General features: G+C 56.3%; 3 protein-coding genes across 9 annotated transcripts; all 3 read left to right on the top strand.

Annotated features, from left to right (window-relative positions):
• The first annotated feature begins 30 nt into the window (after positions 1-30).
• On the top strand, positions 31-1022 carry LSM10 (LSM10, U7 small nuclear RNA associated). 2 transcript variants are annotated; one of them, XM_042885183.1, is made up of 2 exons: positions 31-77; positions 392-1022. In XM_042885183.1, the coding sequence occupies exon 2, from the start codon at positions 489-491 to the stop codon at positions 858-860; it is 372 nt and encodes a 123-aa protein (XP_042741117.1). In that variant the 5' UTR covers positions 31-77; positions 392-488; the 3' UTR covers positions 861-1022. The 2 variants fall into 2 exon arrangements, with proteins under 2 accessions (XP_042741117.1, XP_042741118.1); XM_042885184.1 differs by having other exon boundaries at positions 48-77; positions 482-1022.
• A 708-nt stretch (positions 1023-1730) lies between these two features.
• Positions 1731-17451, top strand: STK40 (serine/threonine kinase 40). Of its 3 annotated transcripts, none has more exons than XM_042885163.1 (12): positions 1731-1792; positions 5451-5563; positions 6822-6941; positions 7890-7975; positions 8429-8572; positions 9571-9798; positions 10569-10621; positions 12398-12513; positions 14529-14673; positions 14950-15069; positions 15860-15944; positions 16391-17451. In XM_042885163.1, the coding sequence occupies exons 3-12, from the start codon at positions 6830-6832 to the stop codon at positions 16607-16609; spliced, it is 1308 nt and encodes a 435-aa protein (XP_042741097.1). In that variant the 5' UTR covers positions 1731-1792; positions 5451-5563; positions 6822-6829; the 3' UTR covers positions 16610-17451. The 3 variants fall into 3 exon arrangements, with proteins under 3 accessions (XP_042741097.1, XP_042741099.1, XP_042741098.1); XM_042885165.1 differs by lacking the exon at positions 1731-1792 and adding an exon at positions 2169-2290; XM_042885164.1 differs by lacking the exon at positions 1731-1792 and having other exon boundaries at positions 4320-5563.
• Positions 17452-18359: 908 nt separating this feature from the next.
• On the top strand, positions 18360-21156 carry EVA1B (eva-1 homolog B). 4 transcript variants are annotated; one of them, XM_042885125.1, is made up of 4 exons: positions 18360-18722; positions 19631-19780; positions 19889-20173; positions 20263-21156. In XM_042885125.1, the coding sequence occupies exons 3-4, from the start codon at positions 20107-20109 to the stop codon at positions 20664-20666; spliced, it is 471 nt and encodes a 156-aa protein (XP_042741059.1). In that variant the 5' UTR covers positions 18360-18722; positions 19631-19780; positions 19889-20106; the 3' UTR covers positions 20667-21156. The 4 variants fall into 4 exon arrangements, with proteins under 4 accessions (XP_042741059.1, XP_042741062.1, XP_042741060.1 ...); XM_042885128.1 differs by lacking the exon at positions 19631-19780; XM_042885126.1 differs by lacking the exon at positions 19631-19780 and having other exon boundaries at positions 18649-18722; positions 20066-20173.
• Positions 21157-21694: the final 538 nt, after the last annotated feature.

Below are 21694 nucleotides of genomic sequence, written 5' to 3'. Positions count from 1 at the left end.
GGCGGGGCGGGGCCGAACGGGGCGGGACGGAGCGGGGCAGCGCGCGGGGCCGTCCCTTCCTGCTGCCGGGCCGGGCGGTGAGCGGGCTTGGGGGCATCGGGATGTGCGGAGGGAGGGGGCTGCAAACGCTGCGGGTGCGGGGATGCGTGCGGCTTGGATGGGAGAACGGAGTGTGCGGGGTGGGAGTGCAGAAGGAGGGATGGGGGACGCGAGGGTAGCGCGCAGGTGGTTATGCGAAGGAAGGGAGCAGCGAGCACCGCCGTATGCGAAGGGAGGGAGGTAATGAGCACTCCGTGTGCACGGGGAGGAGCAGCGCGTGCCCCCGTGTGTAGAGGGCTGGTGGAACTGCCAGGCTGGTGTGCACATACACGAGCGTGCCATGCTTCCACAGCTGCACTGAAGCACGTGCTGGTGCCCAGTCCTGGAGGTCGAGGTGCTGGTGGGGCACAGCGCAGCATCTCCCTCCATTCATCTGCCACAGCCGCACCATGGAGGTCAGCCATTCAGTCAAGGAGCGCACCATCGCCGAGAACAGCCTGGTCATCCTGCTGCAGGGCCTGCACGGCCACGTCACCACCGTGGATCTCCGTGATGAGAGCACGGCCACGGGACGGGTGGCCAACGTGGACGCCTTCATGAACATGCGCCTGGCCCAGGTGACCTTCACAGACAGGCGAGGCGTGGTGTCACAGCTGGACGAGATCTTCGTGGCTGGCAGGAACGTGCGCTACGTGCACATCCCCGACCAGGTGGACATCAGGGCCACCATCGAGCGGCAGCTGCAGGCCATCCACCGCGTGCGCTACTTCGGGGGCCGCGACAAGGGCAGGAGGGAGTTCCCTCGTGCCAAGCACAAATGAGCCCCGCTGCCTCCTTGGTGGGACACCGAGTTTTTCTGTAATGAACAACCCAACTTCAAAGGGTCGGTGATCTTCGGCTCCATCCCTGTGCAACTGGCAGCTACTCTTCTATCCCTCTTCTTACGGTTTTTCAGCTTTCAAACAAAGCCCTTTTGGCCACAATGCCTGGCTCTGCAGTGATCCTTGGCTGTAGCCTCTTCTGCAGGACTGTGCCCCCCTGTCCCTGGGACCCGGCTGCTGCAGGGAGCCACGGGCCTGATCCTGGGGAGGGAGAGGGCAGTGCAGGGGTAAACCTGGGCTGTGGGCAGGCAGTGGGGCCGGGGGAAAAGAGGTGCTTTGCTCAGGGCTGCCACCCAGCCCTGTTCCTGTTCTTCATCCCCATTCATAGGGCTGCTGGCCCTGCAGGCATCATGGAGCCGAGCCTCCCGGCTGCCCTCGCACCGGCTCTGGCCAGAAGACCACGAACGGAGCGAGGCGGCCGTCCGCGGTTGCCATAGCGGTGGGGCAGTGCGCATGCGCGGGCGGGCGGGGCGGGGCTTGCGGCGAACGCACACTTTTTTCTTCCAATGGCAGCGCTCCGTAAGTTCCCACCTGCCCACCAATCCGCCGGCAGAGCAGGCGCCAATCAGCGGAGAGAGTCATTGCGCATCGGCCAATCAATCTCCACTTCTTGCCTCCGCGCAACAGCCAATCAGGACTCGCCTCCCATGAGGCCTTCGTCACTGCCAATCACGGCCGGCTTCTGCCCCGCTGCCCAATCAGCGCCGCCGTTCCTGCGTGGAGGCGGTCCAGCAGCCAGGAGGCGGAGCGACGCCGTTGGGGCGGGGCCGGGCCGGGCCGTGCGTCACTTCCGCTGTCAGGTGGCCGCCGCGGAGCGGAGCGGAGGCCGCGCGGGGCTGCAGGGAGCGGCCGCGCCGGCCCCGGGGCCATGGGTGAGTGGTGGGGCGGGCGCGGGGTCGCGCGGCGGCTGCGTGAGGGGGATGAGCGGCCCGGCGGTATCGTTGGGGCAGGGACCGCGAACGGCGCGTGGGCACGGCTGCTCCGCTGCGAGGCCGGAGGAGAAGCGTGGGGTGGGGGTCCCGGGTCTGGGTCTGGGTCTGCCGGTGCCGGTGGGGCCGGCGGTGCGATCGGCTCCATAGGGGCTCGTCGCAGCTCCGCACGGCCGTTCCGCAGCTCCGTGCCGCCGTGCGGCTCCGCTTGGAGGGCGGCCCGGGGGTCTCAGAGCCGCCTGAGTCCCGCGCCGTGGTTGCGCTCAGTGCTGCGGTGACTTTTTCTTGCTATCCAAACCTTTTCTCGACCGTTTTCCAGCAGCTCTTGCAGCGCAGTGTCCCTTAGCGCTGCCCGTCTCCTGGCTGAGCTGTCGGTCCCTGTGAAAGCTCCGCGCAGCAGCGGCAGGCGGTGTGCGAAAGCCAGATCGCAGAATCGTTAAGGTTGGAAAAGACCTCAGAGCTCATTACTGCTTCCAGGAGGGGCTGCTTCTAATCCCCGGGGCATTACAGAATCGTCTGCTCCTGAAGCCTCCCAGAGGTGCCCTGTAGGCACTTAATGCAGCCATTGAAGGACAGCCCTGCAGGTTCTGCCTGAGTTGTGCTCAGCCTGCGGAGCTGAGCGCTGAATTTAGAGGCTCAGTGCTGCTCTGCATTCCTGCACTGCTCTCATTCGGATTGGGATCGTGCCCGGCTGCTCTCCGGCTGCTGTCACTTTCGATATGAAATAGCCCAGTTTGGTTACCAACGTGCTTTTTTTTCCTCTTTTTTTTTGACTTACACCATCCATCAATGTACTTCCACGCTGCAAGCAATAGTAACGTTCACGTGGTGGTAGGATTCACCCGTGTGGGTGACGTCTGTGTTTCTCCCTATCTCGTTGGGGCTGATGAGTGGGGCATTGTTAGCAGCAGCCACACCTTGCTGTAAAAGTGTCAGCACGTGTGAGTCACACGCTGGTGTGTGTGTGTGTGTGAGGAAAGTCCTGCTGTGCTGATGGATGGCCGTGCACCTAGCAACGTCAGCTGTAAACGAAAATAATCCCCAGAGCAACGCGCCTCTCCCCCCTGCACCCAGGACGTGGGGCTGCACAGGGACGTGGCCGTGCTGCTGGGTGAAGGGATGAAGCTGGAATCGGTGTTTGTGTAACCCAGCAGGGAACTCCCAGCCGTGAGTCCTTGGCGAGCCCTCGTGTTGATGCATCAGAAGGGTTTGGAGCAGCCCAGCCTGCTGCCAGCTCGTGGTCACGGCGCTGGAATCCTGCGCTTTGGAACTCCCTGCTGGGGCTGGGAAGGGATTTCCTCTCCCTGTGCGGTTCTGCCCATGGAAGTGGCACTGCAGGGTGGTGGTGCGTCCCCAGCACTGCCTGCGCCCGGGGCTCTGAGTGCTGTGGTTGGGGTGCAGTGAGTCCAGCTCTGTGCCTCCCTGGAGCTCACTTGGTGCAGGGGGAAGGAGCTCACTGGGCTCTGGATTTCCAAGAAATCAGTGACTCAGGGCTGCTGTGTGCTCTGGAGAAGGCGGCTCTTCCCGGAAGGGCTCACGGCACAGCACACGGTTTGGTTGTACTGCTGGCTCTGAGTCATCCAGAGGATTTTTTTCTTTAATTCTTTGTATTCCTATTGCAGAACTGCTAAACTTCCACAGCTTTGGGTGTTCTTTCCGGCTCTGTACCAAATGTTGCAGTGTTAGGCTCCCAAAAAACCCAAAGCTGTCCAACAGACGCTGCTGGGCTCTGTTATCTGCCACTGCCCCAGCTCTGTCCCATCTCCCCTCTGTCACCCCATTTCCTTCCTTGCAGAGATCAGCTCCTCGGTAGCACTGCTCCATGGCCTTTGGCATTCCCTCATCACCCCAGAAGTTGTAAGCACAGACAAACCCACTTTGTGCCCCTGTGAGATAAAGCAGCAGAAAGCACAGCTGAGGTTGTGTCAGCTGTTCCAGTTCCTTAACTAGTTTCTGCGGTGCTGAGTAATCCTGTTCACACCCCAAAGGTACTATTTTTTCAGCTCCTGCTATTAACGGAGGACTGCAGGACCTGCTTGTTCCTTGCTCTGAGATGCACAGGGCAGCCCTCCTCCACTCGCTTTCCTTTGTTGCTGTGCTGGGCACTGGAACATTGCGTGGCAGTTCAGGAATTAGACAATTTCCTTAAGCTACCTAATGAAAAGACATGAGATCTGGACCTCTAAAATTCATTTGATTAACAGTTCTATCGAAGACACGATGCGGTAGGAAGCTCTAAATGCACTTCCCCAGTAAGGTTTTGATGCTTGCACTGCACCAGAAGTCATTGATGAATTCCTGTGTTCGACTCACAGCCTCACTGTCTGAGCCTGCTGGTGTCACAGATGGTGGAGCGGGGCTGTGAGCAGTTCCTGCACTGGGGGAGGGTGGGGAACCACCGTGTGAGCATCCATGGTGCTGCTGGGAGGAATCTCCTTCTGGCTCTTTGGTGGACTTTTGGATATGCTGTGTTGAGATGGATTTTGCTGGGGTTGAAATGGGTTGGGTTTGTTTTGTTTTTTGCAGTGGTAAGAGCTGGGAAAGCCCAGCAGTGTGAGGCTGCCATGGGCACAGAGCTGCTCCTCCATGCAGCACATCTCTGTGTTGGGATCGCTCCGTTGCAGCAGGATTGGTGCTGCCTGTTTGCTCCGTGCCCATCGTGTTTGAGGGGGAATTCAGCGTGCTGTGATCCCTTGCTGTGCTTGGAGCTGTGGGGCAATGGGCAGCTGGGTCCCAGCGTGCTGCTCCTGCCCTGAGCTGTCTCCACTCACAGCCTGGAGCAATCCTGAGCCTGGACTTGTGTGGAGCTGCTTCTTGCAGGATGCAGTTTGTGTCTGTGCAGCACCAGCTTTGTGTAGCACGTGTTTCAGGCAGGGGAGCCCCTTGAAGTGAGAGCTTCGTATCAGTGCAGCTCAGGATGAGATGGATTTGTGGGCAGAAAGCAGCAGCTGGGAACCTCCTGCTCTGCATTTGTGGCTTCTGCATCCAGTGCCTTCCACCCTGGCTCAGAGCACTCCTTCCAGCCCCACACCAGCCTGCTGCAGCACAGCAGGATCTTGCACAATGAAGCCGTGGCCCTTTGACCAGTTTCCCTGCTCTAATCAGGATTACACAACGTGCAGGAAAGGGAACAGCTCTGCTCTCTCACAGCAGCTGCCCCAGTGCTCTTCCTTTGCCCCGTGACCTTCACTGAAAGCACTCTGTGTGCTCTGTGCCTGCTGGGACCCCTGGAGCCCTTTGGGTTCTGTGGGCTGGGGGGGGTGTAGATGGTGTAGGCCTGGTTCTGGAGCATCAGATTTCAGTCCTAAATTTATCCTTTTAGTGGGACTGTGTGAGCTGGTAGGTAATGCTGACCATTGGTTGTGAAGAGGAACCCACTTGCAGTGAGGATCTGTAAAACTCAGTGTATCGTTCTCAGCCTTTTCCCAATGTTATTCTGTTCAAGTCCAAACTTTAAGAGTCAGCTCCTGTGGTGGTTTAGCAATTCCTCCCAGCACTGAGGGCTCTGTCACAGCAGCTCTGTCCCTCCCGCAGGCAGGGAGGGCGATACAGGAGCACAGCTGTGCCCACAGCATCAGGTGCATCTCATTCCATGTTGCAGAGCCCTCGACCTTCCAACCAGCCAGGCTTCTCCGAGGTGAGGACTCCTGTCTGCTGAGACGCTGGAAAACCTAGTTTGGGAGAAGAGTGAAGACACAGTTGATGCTGAACGACGTGAGTCCTCCAATTATTTTGTTTACCCTAACACTGTTTGCACCAGAGCTTCCTACCCGGCTCCCGTTGCACAACACTCCTTATCTCAGAGTGTCTGTGCAGTGGGGTTTCTCCAGTGGAAATCTTACTCACACGTTGCCAGCAGAGGATCATAGAATCATAGAATCACCAAGGTTGGAAAAGACCTCAAAGCTCATCCCGTCCAACTGTTCAGCTGTTACCAACAGCTCCCACTGAACCACGTCCCTCAACACAACATCCAGCCTTTCCTTGAACACCCCCAGGCTCGGTGACTCCACCACCTCCCTGGGCATCCATTGCAGTGCCTGACCACCCTTTCTGAGCAGTAATACTTCCTCATGTCCAGCCTGAATCTCCCCTGCTGTAGCTTGAAATTCTCACAGGGCTGTGGGGAGCACCGGGCTGGGGGTGATGGGGAGCAGGGAGGAGATTTCTTGCTCAAAGATCCAAACTTGTGGTGGAACCAACAGCACGGGGCTGTAAATCCGCTGGAGGATTTCTCACCTTATCTTTGCTGCTATCTCTGACCTTGGTGACAGATGCTGCTCCCTAATTGATGTGATGAGATCACTGCTGTGTGCACACAAAGGGTGGAGCTGCCGGAGGGCGAACGGCCCGGCTTCCCTCAGCTTCCCTCAGCCTGGTGATTTGTCACTCTCTTCCTTGGTGAAACTCGGGGACTTTTTTTAACCAAGTGTGAGGCAAAATATTTGGTCGGCAATGAGCTTGTAGGGAGCTCAGCAGGGCTTGGCTGGGACTTTGCTCAGGGGAAGGAAATGAATCTGGGCTCAGTTCCTCCTCTCCCCCCACCTCTCTGAGAATGAATGCACAGAGCTCCCTGGGTTGAATCAGAAGGAGGCACCCATGCGAAGGGGAACTGCAGCATTGGTTTGGAATGTGTGAATTGACAGACCTGGGTTTTGCTGTCGAGCCAGCTCTCGTTATTTTCACTTATTCCCACTGCATCTCTCAAACCTCTGTTCTAGGAGAAGTTGCTTTGAATAACGGAGCTGATTTGTACCTTCAGCATGCATCCAGCCTCCAGCCCTATCAGTAAATGAGCTGTATTGGTTGGTTGCTGGGTTTTTTTTGGTTTGTTTTGTTTGTTTCCTGTGCAGAAGGATGAGTAGGCAGGGCAGCACATCAGTAAGCAAAAGCCTTGCCATGTGAAATAAGGGATAGCAGAAGGAAATGAACTCAGTCGCTCATCAAACTGTGATCTTTTCTCTCTTCCAAGAGCCAAGGATGAAGCGGCGAGCATCAGACAGAGGAGCTGGGGAAACATCCACTAAGGCAAAAGCTCTTTGTACAGGGATCTCTGGAAATAATGCCAAGAGAGCAGGCCCTTTCATACTGGGTAAGCAGAGGGGGTTTTCTTCATCTTTCGTTTTCAGCTGATTGCTGCTGATGGCAAAACTGAAAGCAGAAGGCAAAGCAGAGCTGTAACTTGGTGCCTCACAGCTGGGCATCCTTGGCATCACAGGGCAGCAGTCGTGGGGCTTCTGTAGGCAGTCAGGCAGGGACCCGTGTGGCACCAGCACAGCAAGGCACGCCTGTCTTTGAAGATAAACTTGAACCCTTGCTCCTAATTTTTATTTTTTTTTTGCTTTATTAAACTACATTCTTAAAGTTTGTTTAAAAGCAACTTCAGGAAGCTTTTTGGTCAGAGCTCTGGGGATGGGTTTAACCCAGTTTGCCTGAAACGTGCTCTCAGGCAGCTCAAGAACACAGTGACTGTTACAGGGGATGTATGCCTGGGCAAGGCTGCTCTGCTGGCTTTGAGAGCTGCTAGAGCAGTTGCTGGTTTGGAACTAGTTGCACCAAGTGCTAAAAAATGATGGATTTTCACTGGAAACCAGCAGCAATCAGCTAGCTGAGTTGACACACAGTGTCCTCTGTTCATTTTAACTTGCAGCATGGAGTGATGCATGTGCCTGAGAGCCCCTGCAGAGCTGGTGGTTGGGTTGGGAGGAGTGGTAGCACCAGTTGCCAGGGGTGTTGTTGGTGCATGATGTAAAAGTCGTACGGTTCAGGCATGCAGAAATGGGAATTCCACAGCATAGCTGTGCTATGTGTGACTTTTCTTCTTTGCTTAATGGTTCTGCAGTTGACAACTTAAAGCACTGTCCACAGTGGTTTCATTGCTGTCTTTAGATCGTGGTTTGCAGAAGGACTCTTGGTGTCCTGAGAAAAAGGAGCTTGATTTAAGCTAACATAAACTGTGTGACACTTGGATACTGATGTAACCCTGAATTAGTCATTGCTGCTTGAGGAAAACAAGTCTGTTTTTGCTTTGTGCTGTTAGGTCCACGTTTAGGTAACTCCCCTGTGCCAAGTATTGTTCAGTGTTTGGCAAGGAAGGATGGGACAGATGACTTCTATCAGCTAAAGGTAAGCAAAGTGCAGGGGCTCCAGCTCTTCTCTGACTCTTGCTCCCATGACAGTGCTTGGTGCAATGTGGTGCAGGCTGAGCAGAGGGAATTGGCTGCTGAAACCCTCAGCAGGGCAGCTCTGCAGGCATTGCTCTGGGCTCAGGTTTAGCTCTGAGCTGGGGCTCTGCAGTGCTCTCCCAATGGTCTCCTGTGCTGCACCAAAGCAGGAAGGGCCTCTTGGGGTATTGGCAGAAACCACATGAGCCTCTTTTGTGTTATTCAGGCTCATGCTATGCGTTCTGTGCAGCTCTTAACTCAGACAGGCTTGTCTCAAGTGCACAGATACCAGTGTAATTACACCCAAGTGTTAAGTATCCACGTGATTACTTGAAATGTGAGAGAGCTTTGGGGGCGTTTCTTTTTTATTTTTCTGCTGGGAGTTGTAAAAGTCTTTTTTTCCTTTTCCCTGAAGATTCTCACCTTAGAAGAAAGGGGGGATAAAGGAATGGAAACACAGGAAGAACGACAGGGCAAGATGCTGCTGCACACGGAGTATTCTCTCCTTTCCCTGCTCCACAATCAGGAAGGAGTGGTTCATCACCATGGGCTCTTCCAGGTACAGCTGGTCACTGTGCAGCTCAGGGCAGTGCTGGTCATTGCTGCTGCCTCGAGCTGCTTTTGTGTGTTGTGCAGTTGGTGCTGACCCTCTTGTGGTGCACAGAGAGTTCCCAGCACACCGAGGTTCCTCAGCACTGCTTCAAACAAGCACGTTTGTGGCAGGGCCTTTGGGCTGTGAAGTGTGACATAACAGGGTTGGGATTTGGGAAGTGTGAGGACAGCTGGAGGTGCTCAGCACGCCCTCTGATACTCAGGGTTTGACAGTGACTGTTGTCATAGTGCACCTGGAGCCTGTCAGCCTGGTGTGATGACATTTATGGGCTGCCTCCCTGCTTTATTAACTCCCTGCAAATTAACTCGTGCTCACAGAGCGCCCTTCAGAACGGAGGTTGTGTTTTCTGGTCTCTCTGCTGCTTTATGATGGCTGGTAAGAAGGAGTAAGGTGCCAAGGAGCTGTTTTGGTGTGTTAGAATGAACCACTGGATGTGCTCATCAGCATCCCCAGTGAGTGAACGTGCTGCTACCACCTTCAGGGCTGCTCATGGATTGGAGTTTCCACTGGGATGCTGGTGTTGCTTTGCGTGCTGGTTACGTTTTGCCAACAGACTTTTCACTCCAGGCTGTCTGTGCTGTATCTTAAATAAAGGAAACGTGCAATTTGGTTGTGTCCTGCTTAGTGTTACGAAGGATCTGCTAATTTTTCTGCTTATTAATGATCCGGAGTGTTCAGTCTGAGCTGCCACAGGCTTTGTTTAGGTTTTACCTGAAGCTGCGTGTCTCGCTGTCAGTACTGCTGTACACATGTGAGCAAAGAGCACAGACTTTCTCTGGCTTCTCCAAGCAGAGATCATGCATCATCTCTCTGAAATCCCCACTTGGGACCAAGATCAAGCCCTGTAATTGCTTCCACTTATTCTGGGATCAGCCTGTATTTATTTTCTGGTGCTCTGTCTGATAGCTGCCTCAACCATTGCTCATGTGTTTGCCTCCCTGCAGGACCGAGCTTGCGAAATTATAGAAGATCTGGAAGCCAACAGAATGGTCAGAAAAATGAAGAAGCGCATTTGCCTCGTGTTAGACTGCCTCTGTGCTCATGATTTCAGTGACAAAACAGCAGATCTGATCAATCTGCAGCACTATGTCATTAAGGAGAAGAGGCTCAGCGAGCGAGAGACGGTCGTGATATTTTATGATGTGGTACGAGTGGTGGAAGCATTACATAAGGTGAGAGCTTTCCCTTTCAGGGCTGGAAGACTTGGTTTTCCCATGTTAGGTATCTTAAAACTTCCTCTTGTGGGCGGTGGGAAGGTTGGAAAGGATGGAGCTGTGTGTCAGTGGCTGCGTTCTGTGTCTGCCCTCGGGCCCCAGGCCATGGGAGCTTCCCCTCTCCTTTGGTTTCCAGTGATGATGTAGCATGGAGAAGGGCCAGCTGGGCCCAGGGCAGCTCAGGTGAGCTGTGATCCCAGAATGGTGGTGGTTGAGGAGGAGAGCAGAGGCTGATCGGCTGCAGGAGGCACTTCAGGCTGTTTCCCTTGGAAGCACGATGCATCTCACTGTAAGAATTGCTTCTGCTGAGCTAAAAGCTCAGGTTGAGTTTTCCATCTATCTACTGTGAGTTCCTGCAGCAAGAATAGATTCTGCTGCTGTTTGACCCTATGGAAAGGAGCTTCCATCTTTAAGCCTGGGTGTTCCAAGCTTCTTGGTGTCATGCATTTATACTGGGACGACTTCAGATGTTGTGGTTATTTTAACATAGTTGTCACTCAGTGTTCTGCTGTATATTAGAGCCAGCTCTGCCTTCCTTCCTTTACATCTAGGAGAAATTGCCTGAGAAGGTGAATGTTCCCCACCTGTATTTTTGTACTCTGAGAAAGAAGACAGCCTCATTTCAAATAATAATAATAATAATAAAAAAAATGCTGAGTGCTTTTATGTAAGCATCAAATTCAGACCAAAATGCCTTTGCTCATGTTACACAATTATGTATTTTTCAGAAAAATATTGTGCACAGAGACTTGAAACTAGGAAACATGGTGCTAAACAAAAGGTAAGTGTGCTGGAGAGCCCCTTTGTGGTTCCTACCCTGAAGCAGATGTTTTGTAGGAACAGAGCTGGAGGCATTGCAGAATGAGAGCGTGCTGTGAGAAGGCTGAGGGGCTTGGAAAGGAGCTGCAGGAAAATGCAGATCCAGTTCAGAGTTAGATAAGCTAATCTCCAGCAATGAATCGAGCCTGATGCAGGCAGTTCTGTCTGTGTAACACTTGGTGACCTCTTGTCAGCATTTCCTGCTGGATTCTGGCTTCTGAAAGCCAGGTTTGGTAGTGATCCAGAAACCTGCAAGGGAAATGGTTCTTACAAAAAAGAAGGAACTGAAACACGTGAGATGGTTCTGTTGGTGTCATTCACTTCCCATCGTGCTGCAGGAATTCCCAGCGCTGCAGTCTGCCCTATAATCACAGCGCTGTTCAACCTCTGGCTGCTCTGCTGCTGTGTTTTTGCTAGCAGCAAAATATTTACTTATCTAAACAAAGTTCTTCTGTCTGGACGTGCTCTTGAAGTGGCTTCCTTGTTCCCATCAGCTGCTTGGTGCAAGGCTCAGCACAGCACAGCGATGCACCCATGGGACACAGCCGCAGTGCCAGCGGGATGCGGCCGGGCTGGGCTGCACTGCTGGCTGCTCCTTGCAGCTTTGTGTCTCTTATTTGTGCAGTTGCTCAGCTGGCAAGCTGGTTCCAGTTCAGATACGTTGCTGTATTCTTCAGCATTACATTACTGGCTAAATATTTTGCACTCGCCTTAGGAATGAGTGGAATCCCTCTTTTCGCACTGTCTTTTCTTTTTTTTTTACTGTGGAATGAATAAAAGCTTGGAAGGCTTTGGGTCCTCAGGCTCCCAGTCTGTAGGAAGCAAGTGGATCCTGTTTGCAGCTTGCATTGCTCTTTTTCTCCTCCCTAATACTGTTTGAAAGGTTTTGCCTACCGAGGTTGAACTCATTGCTCTCCCCACCCCACGCACAGCAGGTGATGGTTTGTGGGGTTGCCTCCACACTGAGATTTTTTTTATATAGCTACTATACTTCAAGAAAAATCTCTTCTGCTTGCTTGTTTGATGCCTCCTTGCTAGGAGCAGGCAGGTAAAGGGTGCTTCATAAAGGATCCCTGCAGAGCTGCCCTCCTGCTGCAGGCAGAGCATGCAGTGCAGATACCTGCAGGCAGAGCTGCACGTCAGCTGTGGTGAGGAAGAGCTGCAGGCTGTGAAGCAGTGAGCGGTCTGGAAGGGTGGGAGAAGGTCACATCTGAGGGACTGCAAGAAAGGAAGCAGCCCTGAACACTTCAGTATCCTTCAGAACAGTCGGTCTTCTAAGTCAGCCTTTCCCAAATGCCACGTTGCTGTTCAGCCAGGGAGCTCTTCTGACTTCTTGCACTCCTGGAACAAGTCTGTCCGCCTTAATAATCAGCTCTCTGTTGGCAACCCACACTTGGTTTTATTTCACTTGTCTGTTAGATTTGTTGGGAGTGCTTCTTGGGTATTTTGACTGACTTCATTCATGCTTGTCGATTCCCATGGTGTGATATTGCTCAAGAGCACAGAAGTCGGTGTCTTTTTCAAGAAGGCAGCTTTTCTGCTCAGTGCAGTGAGTTGTGCATTAGGAGCCAAACTGAGTGACATGGAAGTTGAAACGTGGTGGTCATCCCAGAACGAGTTCACCTTCCCTTGAAAATCATATTATCTGCTGCTGCCAAGCCCATGCTCACAGTGTAGGAGGCTTCCTGGGGCCCATCACACGTGCTCCTTGTTCACCCATCCCTCTGCTTCTTCCCAGGACTCATCGGATAACCATAACCAACTTCTGCCTGGGGAAGCACCTGGTGAGTGAGGATGACCTTCTGAAGGACCAGCGGGGGAGCCCTGCCTACATCAGCCCCGATGTGCTCAGCGGTAGGCGTCGTGTCCTTCGTGCTGCCGCTTTCACAGCCCTGCTTGAACGCATCTTCTGCTTTCTGTGGCTCTTCACCCTGCTGTGAGGGCAGCTGATCCCTGAGCTGCAGGTGCTGCAGCAGCTCCGTGTTCCCTGCAGGGATCTGCTGACCGTGTGGGCAGCTGCTGGGCTGACTGCGAGGAGTTGCTTAAAAATAAAATGATCAGGGCAGCAGTTGTCCTTGGCCTGCAGCTTGTCTGCTCCTCAGGAGAAGGAAAGCAGCTTTCCCTGATGGCATTTAACTGTTTTCAGTGCCTGGAACTTCCAGCAGCAGATGGGGTTCCTGTTCAGCTGCTGCAGCAGGTTCTGTAGGCAGTAAGATCTGCCCTGCTGGCTGTGTGCTGCCTGTAGCTGAGCAGTGGCTCAAGCAGGCACTGGGCTTCTGGGTTTGCTCTCGTCCAGCTGAGCTGACCTGTGGTGTTGGTGGCTGCGTTTACAGCTGGGGCCGCATGTTAGAAGTTTCTCTCCACATAGACTCTGGTTACTAAGCATTAGCTCACATTGTGGAGTCTTCCCACTGACTGCAGATAGAATTGCTTTTGTTTGGAGCTGTCTGTCTGTAGAGCCTCACGTGTTAGGATGGGAAACTGCCTAAAACCTGAACACCAGCAGCCAGCATTCCTGTGCCAGTCTGCGGTGCAGGGCAGCTGCCCTCACAGAATGCCTGCCATTCTTTCTCTTGAGCACCGAGAGCACCTCTGCAGAAGATTTGAGTCATCCCTTACCAATCTGCAGTCACCCAAGCAGTCCTATATAGAGATACCCTCAGAGGGAGCTGGTCTTTTCTGCTCAGTGTGCAAGGCCCAGTAGGCCACCCCAGTAAATTCACACTCAGGTTTACAGGCAGCAGGAGCCAACGCAACTGAGCTCTTCCATCACCATCTGCCAGGCAGGTCTGAGGCTGCTTCCCTTCTCCTCCTAGGCCAGGAAGGGAGGCAGAGGCTGACAGGGAGATGGAATTCATGCTTTTTGCAGACCTTTCCTGTTCTGCAGGATATCCTGAGGCCCCTGGAACCAGATGGGTGATGCAAGCCAACTGCTTTGCAGGAGTTTGGAGCGGTTGCTGCTCAGCTGGAGGGTGTCTGAAGGGTGCACAGAGCTGCTCCTTCCTGCCAGCCTGGGGTACCACGCAGCCCTGCTGGCCTGCTGTCAGCAGCCAGGCTGCATCTGATGGCTTGTGCTGGTGCTTTGAATGGCCTCTGTGCAATTGCTGTGGGGCTCCTGTGTCCCTCAAAACTGCCCCAAAGTGGCTCAGTCTGCAAATTCCCTCTGGAGGCAGAAGTTACTTGGGGACATCTCAGGCTTCACCATCTGCAGAATCTGAGCATCCCTCTGTCTGTGTTGCTAATACTCCTGGGCAAGGGGAAACTGAAAGGCCTGGAGAATTAATCATTGTTTTAGTTGCTGGGAGAAGCTGTCTTCTGCAAAGAGATGGCTTGTGTTTTATGGCTGCCGAAATGCCACCGCAGGAAAAGCTGGGGGAGGAGGGAGAGGTGCCTTTTTTTGAGCGTATAAAGCGGAGAATAATTAGTACAAATAACAAATGCTGCAGCAGTGACTCACTGCGTGACTCAGAGGAAGCCGTTCCCTCCATCCTATGCTGCGGTGCAGCACTGGAGTTCAAGTTCTGAGCCTCACGCTTGCTTCTGTTGGCTGATGTGCTGTGTGCTCAGTTTGAGCAGCGCTGCGTGGCTGCTGGGTGGGCAGCTTCCCTGCAGGAGTGCTGCTGGGTGTCAGTGCAGCAAAAGGTGCCTGAGTTCTCATGTGTGATGGCATCAGAGCTGTTGTGTGTGGAAAGCCCTCCTGGGAGAGGAAGGGTTGGTGGCTGTGCTCTGCCTGTTGGCACCTTCCAGAGGTGCCAGGTGCTGCTGCATGAGGGTGTAACGCCTCCAAAGGTGGAGCAGCCCAGGATGCGATCCTCCCATGCTGCAGAGTAACCAACCCTGGTGCTTCCACCTCCTCTCCCCCCCTGCAGGTCGGCCGTACCGTGGCAAACCCAGTGACATGTGGGCGCTGGGCGTCGTGCTCTTCACCATGCTCTATGGCCAGTTCCCCTTCTATGACAGCATACCTCAGGAGCTCTTCCGCAAAATCAAGGCTGCCGAGTACACCATCCCTGAGTGAGTACCGCCTTCAGCCCCCTCCCCCATGGGTGAGCTCAGCCCCAGCCCCCCAGGCTCACAGCTGGTGCGAGCGCAGAGGCCGCAGGTTGGGAAGCAGCAGCAGAGCTGGGATGTGCTGTAAGAGCGAGGAAGGCTTCGTGCTGCAGGGCTGGGGATTCAGCCCCGGGTTGATCCTGCCTCTCTTGGCTCAGAGCTCTCATAGCTCTGCCCCACGCCTCCTGCTGCTGGCGCTGCCCACCTCAGACCCGGCCTCACCGCACGTTCTCTCCCCAGGGATGGTCGGGTCTCAGAGAACACTGTGTGCTTGATCCGAAAACTGCTCGTCTTGGATCCGCAGCAGCGCCTGACAGCTTCTGAAGTGCTGGATTCCCTCAGCTCCATCATAGCATCCTGGTACGTTGCAGAGGATGCGCTCCTCGAGCTGCATTACAGCACCTGTGGGCAGCAGGCTGCTGCCAAGCATGGAGCACCAGAGGATGTGCTGTGGGAGCTGCAGAAAAGCATTAAATCTTGTGTGTGAAGCTCTGGGGGCTGCTGGTGGGTGTAGCCAGCACAGTCAGAGCCCATGCTGTCACGCAGCCCATGCTGTCACACAGCCCGCGCTCTGTGGAGTTGCACAGTTTTGTTGCTGTGCTCCCCAGCTCACCCCGTATTTGACTCTTAAATCTGAGTGGTCAGGAATATCACACACGTACATGCAGCCAAATCTAGGCTCTTCCTGTAATCTCGTGAGGGGCTCTGCACTGCCCCTAAGTGTAAGCAAGCAGGTCTGCAAGAAGAGAAGAGCAGGAGACACTGCTGCAGAGGAGCACACTACACTGCAGGGTGAGAGGCCTTTTAAGGATAAATCTGGTGCCAGGACTGGCACGGACCAACAGCCAGAGAGGTTCCAGCAGCACGCTCCAGCAGAAACTCATCCCGACAGTGTGTGATTTGTGCAGCCCTCTCCCCAGCCCTGTGACCTCCTGTCTGCTCCGAGCAGCACACCAGGCCAAGTTCTTGTTCTGCCTGTTGAGTCAGCTGCTCAGCCTGTGATTTTTGGAGCCGCGGCTGTTTTCTCTCCCACCTATGAGAGGCGTCAGTTCCACATCCTGTCTAAAAACAAGAAGCAAAACCCTGGGGTTGGGAGGGGGAAGGTAGCATGGCTGCACAGCGGGTTCCTGATGGTGCACTGTCCCTGCAGGCAGTCCATGTCGTCGCTGAGCGGCCCTTTGCAAGTGGTGCCGGATATCGACGACCAGGTGGCCAACCCTGAACACCCACAGGAGGTACCTGAGTGTGTTGGTGTGTGTGTTGGTGTGTTGGTGTGTGTTGTGTTCGTGGGTGTTGTGCTGTGTTGGGTGTTGGTGTGTTATGTTGGTGCGTGGGTTGGTTGGTGTGGTGGTGTATGCTGTGTTGGTGTGCTGTGTTGGTGTGTTGGGTGCTGTGTTGGTGTCCTGGTGTGTGTGTGTTGGTGTGTTGTGGTGTGTTGGTGTGCTGTGTTGGCTGTGTGTTGGGTGCTGGTGTGTTGGGTGCTGTGTCAATATGTGGGTGTATGGTGTGTTGGTGTGTGTTGTGTTGGTGTGTGTTGTGTTGGTGTGTGTGTGCTCTGTGTGGTGTGTGCTCTGTGTGCTGTGTGCTCTGTGTGTTGTGTGCTCTGTGTGTGCGTGTGCCACCAACCCACAGGGGCTCAGGGCTGTGCAGGGCTGCGCTCTGACAGCCGCCTCTCCCGCAGGCGAAGGTGACGGAGGAATGCTCACAATACGAATTCGAGAACTACATGAGGCAGCAGCTGCTCCTGGCCGAGGAGAAGAACACTTTGCACGAGGCCAAGAGCTTCCTGCAGAAGCGGCAGTTTGGGAACATCCCCCCCGTGCGCCGCCTGGGCCACGACGCGCAGCCCATGAACCCTCTGGACGCGGCCATCCTGGCCCAGCGCTACCTGCGGAAGTAGCTTCCACACCTCTGGGAGCAGAGCGCGCCCTGCAGCCCGCTCCCACACTGCAGCCCAGCAGCAATACCGGTGTCCCACTGCAGAGAATCATGTAGCAGTTCTGAGCTCTGCTCGGGGACGCGCTCTGGACGGAGAAGACTTTTTTTCACGAAGCTCCTTTTGGAAGCAGCGGCCTCTCGGCGTCTTCTGGAATCTCTGTTTTTTTTAAATCGAAGCCTAGGTGACTAATCTGCTTCTAATCACGACTGTAATCTACCTCTCTTGTCTTTTTAACCGTGCTGTTCTCTGGACCGAGCAAAGCCCGTGGGGATGGAGACTCCCAGGGTGAAGCTGGCTTGCTGGCACGAGAGTTTGCGGCTGTGTAGCATGGAGAGTCGGCCGACTGCATTCGCTCCATATGGTTTGAATAAGCTTAGATTTATCCGGGTTTCTTGAAAGAAAGAATTTCCTGAAGCCTCCCACTTTCTACACCCCCCCCCTCCCCTCCCCATCTGCATCGAATCTCTTTCTGTTCTCACCGTGCCCCCTGCTGTTGCTGCACTGCCCTGGGTGCTGCTGTGCGGCTGGGAGGACCAGCAGCCCCCCGTCACCCAGCAGTCCGTCACCAGCAGCCCTTGGTGGCACAGGGATGGGAGCTGTCACTGCAGGCCGTGGCTGTGCAGACCCCCCCCCTGCCCCTGGTTGACTGGGGGCTGCACTGCGCTCAGCCCTGCGTGGCCTTCGCCCTCTCCCCCACCTTTCCCCAGCTCTTTTAGTTTCGTTAAGATTACACGATTTAATCTTTATTTTTTTTTTTTTCCTGTAGCTTATCCGAGGTGCAGTTAAAGTTGCATTAATTCTGACCTAGCTTTTTCACACGTCGGTTGTGGTACAGATCTAATACGTGGGTTATAATGTGAACGAGCTGCCCCCCATCATCCATCCGAGCTCTGTGTGCTCCTGTGGGGTGAGCAGCAGCTCAGGTGTAGCATTGCCTTCTCTTGCCCCTCGTGGGGCTGCTGCCTGCTCATGGCTGGAGCAGCAGGCGTTGCTCCCCTCGCCGCAGCCCCCAGCTGAGCCAGTAGCTTCGAGTCTTCGCCTTATTTATTGAGCTGACGGATCTGTCCCCTGCCCCACCACCTTCCCTTCTCCTCCCTGTTTCTCTTCCATTTCCCAAAGTCAAAGCAATACTCTGGGGCCTGTGACACGGAGTGCCATCGCCGGGGGATCACAGCTGTGCTACAGTGGACTGGAATGGGGGGAGGGGGGGGGAGGACACGAGTGGTGCGCTGGGGAGCGGTGCATGGCACGCTGTGGGGAAAGGTTCCTATTGTAAGGAAAAGGAGAAAAAAAAAAGAGAAAGAAAAAAAAAATTTGTATAAAGATGTTATTTTTGTACTGCATCGAACCTCCTCCTGCATGTCGGCAATAAAAGTTGGTACTGAGAGCCAGGTGCTCAGTGAGCCCCGAGGGGAAGCGGTGCCCCATAGGGGTGTAGGGCCCCCAATCCACGTGGGGCTGGGGGGTACGAGGCTGGGGGTCCTCACTGTTGGGCTCCTATGTGAGGAGCAGCGGGGTGGGTGCTGTTGCTGTGGAGCAGAATGGTGATGGCAGAGGCAGAGCCTGGTCAGCACGGGGTGCAGGGAGCCCTGGGGCTCAGGACGGCCCCACAGCAGTGCTTTGTGGCTGATGTCCCATCACTCAGTGCTGCAGGGACGTGCAGGGGAGGAGACCCTTGGCTCTTGCAAGTTTTAAGGGGTGGGCACTTCACTGTGTTTATGGTGGAGGGAACCTCAGCCTCATAGAGCAGCACAGGAGGTGCCCCTCAACCCCAAAGCTGTGTGCAGGGGAGCTCCAACGCTGCGTGGGGTCTCAGCTGTGCTGTGCAGCGGTGCCTCCAAACGCACCCTGAGCAGCAGATGGGACTGGGCCTATGGCTGGGAGCAGGACAAGGCTGCCAGGCTCTGTGCTGTGCATCCCAGGGGAGTGGGACGGAGCTGCCATTGGCTCCAGCAGGGAGTGCTGACCGCCAGCCTCCTCCGAACTATTTCCTGTTGCTGCAGCGTTAATGCTAAACAGACCTTTCTGTCTCGTCTCTCTACAGCCAAAGTGCGGAGGCTCTGCTGCCGTCCCGGTGAGTGCAGCGCGGGCTGGGGGGGTTGGGGGCTGGTGGGGCTCCTCGTGTCTGCCCACCCCAAAGATAACGGCTCCATGGTGTCCCCTACCCAGGGAGGGTGATGTTGGGGATGGGGGCAGTGAAGACGTTGCGCTCGGTGCTTGGGGACGCGGCGCTGAGGGGCTGCGGGGCTCCGTGCCTGGGGATGTGGAGTTCAGTGCTTGTGGCTACAACTCGGTGCTGGGGGATGCAGATCGTAGGGATGTGGGGAGGCTGAATTCATAGCATTTGGGTCCAGCAGGGGTGGTGCTCAGTGCGTGCTTGGGGACACACGGTTTGGAGACCACAGCGCTCAGTGCTGGGTGCTGTAGGGCTGTCCCAATGGCTCTGCTGGGGGGCTCAGGGCATCTGTCCCCTTCCTCTTGGCCACTGCAGCCACAGGCCCTGACCCCTGGGTGGGCAATGGCCTCAGGGCTGGCGTTGTGGTGGTCTTATAGCAGTTTTGTGCTCCAGAACCCCAGGGCAGGGCTGTGCCTCTCCACCCTATGGGGCTCAGCAGTGGCGGCTGCTCTGCACAGAGGGCACTGGGACCTTCCTGGGTGCCCCGGCAGCCCTGTTATGGGGTATCCCCACCACCTCATCCTGCCCGGCCCCACTGTATGCAGCACTGGACTGTCCATGGATGGTTCTGCTGATGTGTCACATTTTCTGCATTTCTTTCCTCATTCCTCCGTCCGTGGAGACATTTCTGGGAATTGAGAGCTTCCTTCTGCCAGGGCCTGAGCACTGCATCGCCTCCACCCCATAGCACGGCCCCAGAGCGTGGACCCAGCCCCACACCAGCAGCAGGGGGGGATTCTGGGGGGACCGTGGGGCTGTGCTGGGTGGGGGAAGGTGGCTCTGTGACACCCGGTGCTCCCTCCCAGGCCTTTCCCAGGGGAAGTTCAGCACTTTGTCCCACGGCAGCACGGGGTCAGTGCCCGCCCCAGTCCCTCCCTCTGCTCATCCCACCGATGGCCTTTGCCCCTCGTCCTGTCCTTGTCCCCGTGCCCCAAGGCAAATAGACGAAGCTCATGGTAAGCTGGGAGGAGCGCTGGGATGAGCCAGGGGAGTCCTGGGGCGAGGAGCACAGGGTGAGGAGGACCCAGCACTGCTCAGTGCTCAGCCCCACGTCCTGCCCTCAGGGTTGTGTCCCACGGCGGAAGGCCCATCCCGGTACCGCAGATCCGCTTGGCACCGGGTCCTGGAGGAACCACATCCTGCCCAGCCCTGCAGGAAGGGCAGAGGGGGGTGGGAGTGGGACCGTGTGCTCAGCGCCCAGCAGGCTCAGCACCGGGCCCCACTCACCCCATGTCCCCCAGATGCCCCACATGCGCTGTCCCCAGGAGCCCTGAGCGCAGCCATGGAGAGCCGCAAGCAGGACATGGAGCTGCTGAGCAACAGCATGGCTGCGTACGCACACATCCGAGGTGAGGACAAGGGGCGCATCCCCAGCGGGGACCCCGGGGCCACCCCAGCTCCCGTCCACCCTCTCAGCCCCGGTGTTCCAATCCCACAGCCAACCCCGAGAGCTTCGGGCTGTACTTCGTGCTGGGCGTCTGCTTCGGGCTGGTGCTGACGCTGTGCCTGCTGCTGCTGCGCATCTCCTGCCGGCCCCGCACGCAGCGCACGGCGCGGCCCGGCCCCGCCGACCTCAGCGAGGACGACGACGACGATGAGGATGAAGAGGAGGACACGGTGGACCGCGCCGCCTCCGAGTCGCTGCTGCCGATGACCGAGATCCCGTTGGAGCGCCACAGCCCCGGGGACGGCGCTGCGCCCATCAACGTCTTCGCGTCGGCCGAGGAGTTGGAGCGGGCGCAGCGCCTGGAGGAGCGGGAGCGGATCATCCGCGAGATCTGGCGCAACGGGCAGCCCGACCTGCTGGGAGCCGGCACTTTGGGCCGCGGGCATTACTACTGAGCGGGGGCCACGGGAAGCCGGCCGGACGGGGCGGCACCTCGGAGCGCCCTCAGCCCGCCGCTGTGGGACGCGATGCACTTGGAGCCATTGGTACGAAGCCGGGCGGGGGCCGAGCAGCCCCACGGGTGAGGACAGGGTTGTGGGCGCTGCCCCCGGCGCGGTGCTCCCCTGCCCGGTTCCCATTCCCGTTTCCATGCCCGCTGTCTTCGGCCTTTCCGGCCCGGCGCGGCTCCGGATGTTTCCCGGTGGATTCAGAGCCGCTCTCGTTCCCCCCAGCCCGTGCCGCTCTCAGCCCCGCCGCCCCTCCTTCCACATCTACAAAAATAGCTCCTTCCCAGCCTGGCCCCGCCGGATCCAGATGTTTTCCAGATGTTCTCCCAATCCCACGCCGGTGGCGCGAAGCCAAACCGTGCCGAGGGCTGGGGATGGGAAACGGAGCGGGGGTGGTGAGGAGGAGGAGGAGGAATCACAGAACTGTAGGGGTTGGAAGGGAGCTGCAGAGCTCATCGAGTCCAACTCCCTGCCAAAGCAGGTTCCCTACAGCACAGGTCGGCATCCAGGCAGGTCTTGAACATCTCCAGAGAAGGAGATTCCACCACCTCCATGGGCAGCCTGTTCCAGAGGAGGAGGAGGAGGAAGAGGCGCTGCTCCCTGCTCTGCTCCCAGCCGTGACTCTCAGCTTCAGTGGGGGCCACTGAGCTACGGAAACACAGCAGAGCTGAGAGCCCCAACCTCGAGCACGGGGGGCAGCGCGGAGCACAGAGGCCGCAGAGCAGCAGGGGGGCAGGGGGGGCTTCTGCACTCAGCAGTGAATTCTCCTGCAGCCGAAGGTCCCGAGTTGGTGACACTGAACCCATGGAAGAGGAGCACGAGCTGCAGCCCAAAGCCCTGCGCCCAACCACCAGCGGCGGGAGCAGGAGCTGCAGGAGCAGCGAGCACTGAGCTCCTTTTGTCCCGCGTCGGTTTAAGGGCTCAAATTCCAGCGAGAAGGAAAACACAGACCGCAAACCATCGCCCCACACCGGGCA

This window comes from Lagopus leucura, unplaced genomic scaffold (assembly GCF_019238085.1).
Source record: "Lagopus leucura isolate 7727_CA_CO unplaced genomic scaffold, USGS_WTPT01 Super-Scaffold_100048, whole genome shotgun sequence".
Taxonomy (NCBI): Eukaryota; Metazoa; Chordata; class Aves; order Galliformes; family Phasianidae; genus Lagopus; species Lagopus leucura.
This window is presented reverse-complemented; position numbering and strand designations above follow the sequence as displayed.

Bases quoted from the DNA above. Each gene is read 5' to 3' on its own strand.
- LSM10 (XM_042885183.1), top strand. From the start codon at position 489: ATGGAGGTCAGCCATTCAGTCAAGGAGCGCACCATCGCCGAGAACAGC.
- STK40 (XM_042885163.1), top strand. From the start codon at position 6,830: ATGAAGCGGCGAGCATCAGACAGAGGAGCTGGGGAAACATCCACTAAG. The intron at 12,514-14,528 runs GTAGGCGTCGTG...CCCCCCCTGCAG, and splicing joins CAGCCCCGATGTGCTCAGCG to GTCGGCCGTACCGTGGCAAA. The intron at 15,945-16,390 runs GTACCTGAGTGT...CCTCTCCCGCAG, and splicing joins ACCCTGAACACCCACAGGAG to GCGAAGGTGACGGAGGAATG.
- EVA1B (XM_042885128.1), top strand. From the start codon at position 20,107: ATGGAGAGCCGCAAGCAGGACATGGAGCTGCTGAGCAACAGCATGGCT. The intron at 20,174-20,262 runs GTGAGGACAAGG...CCAATCCCACAG, and splicing joins TGCGTACGCACACATCCGAG to CCAACCCCGAGAGCTTCGGG.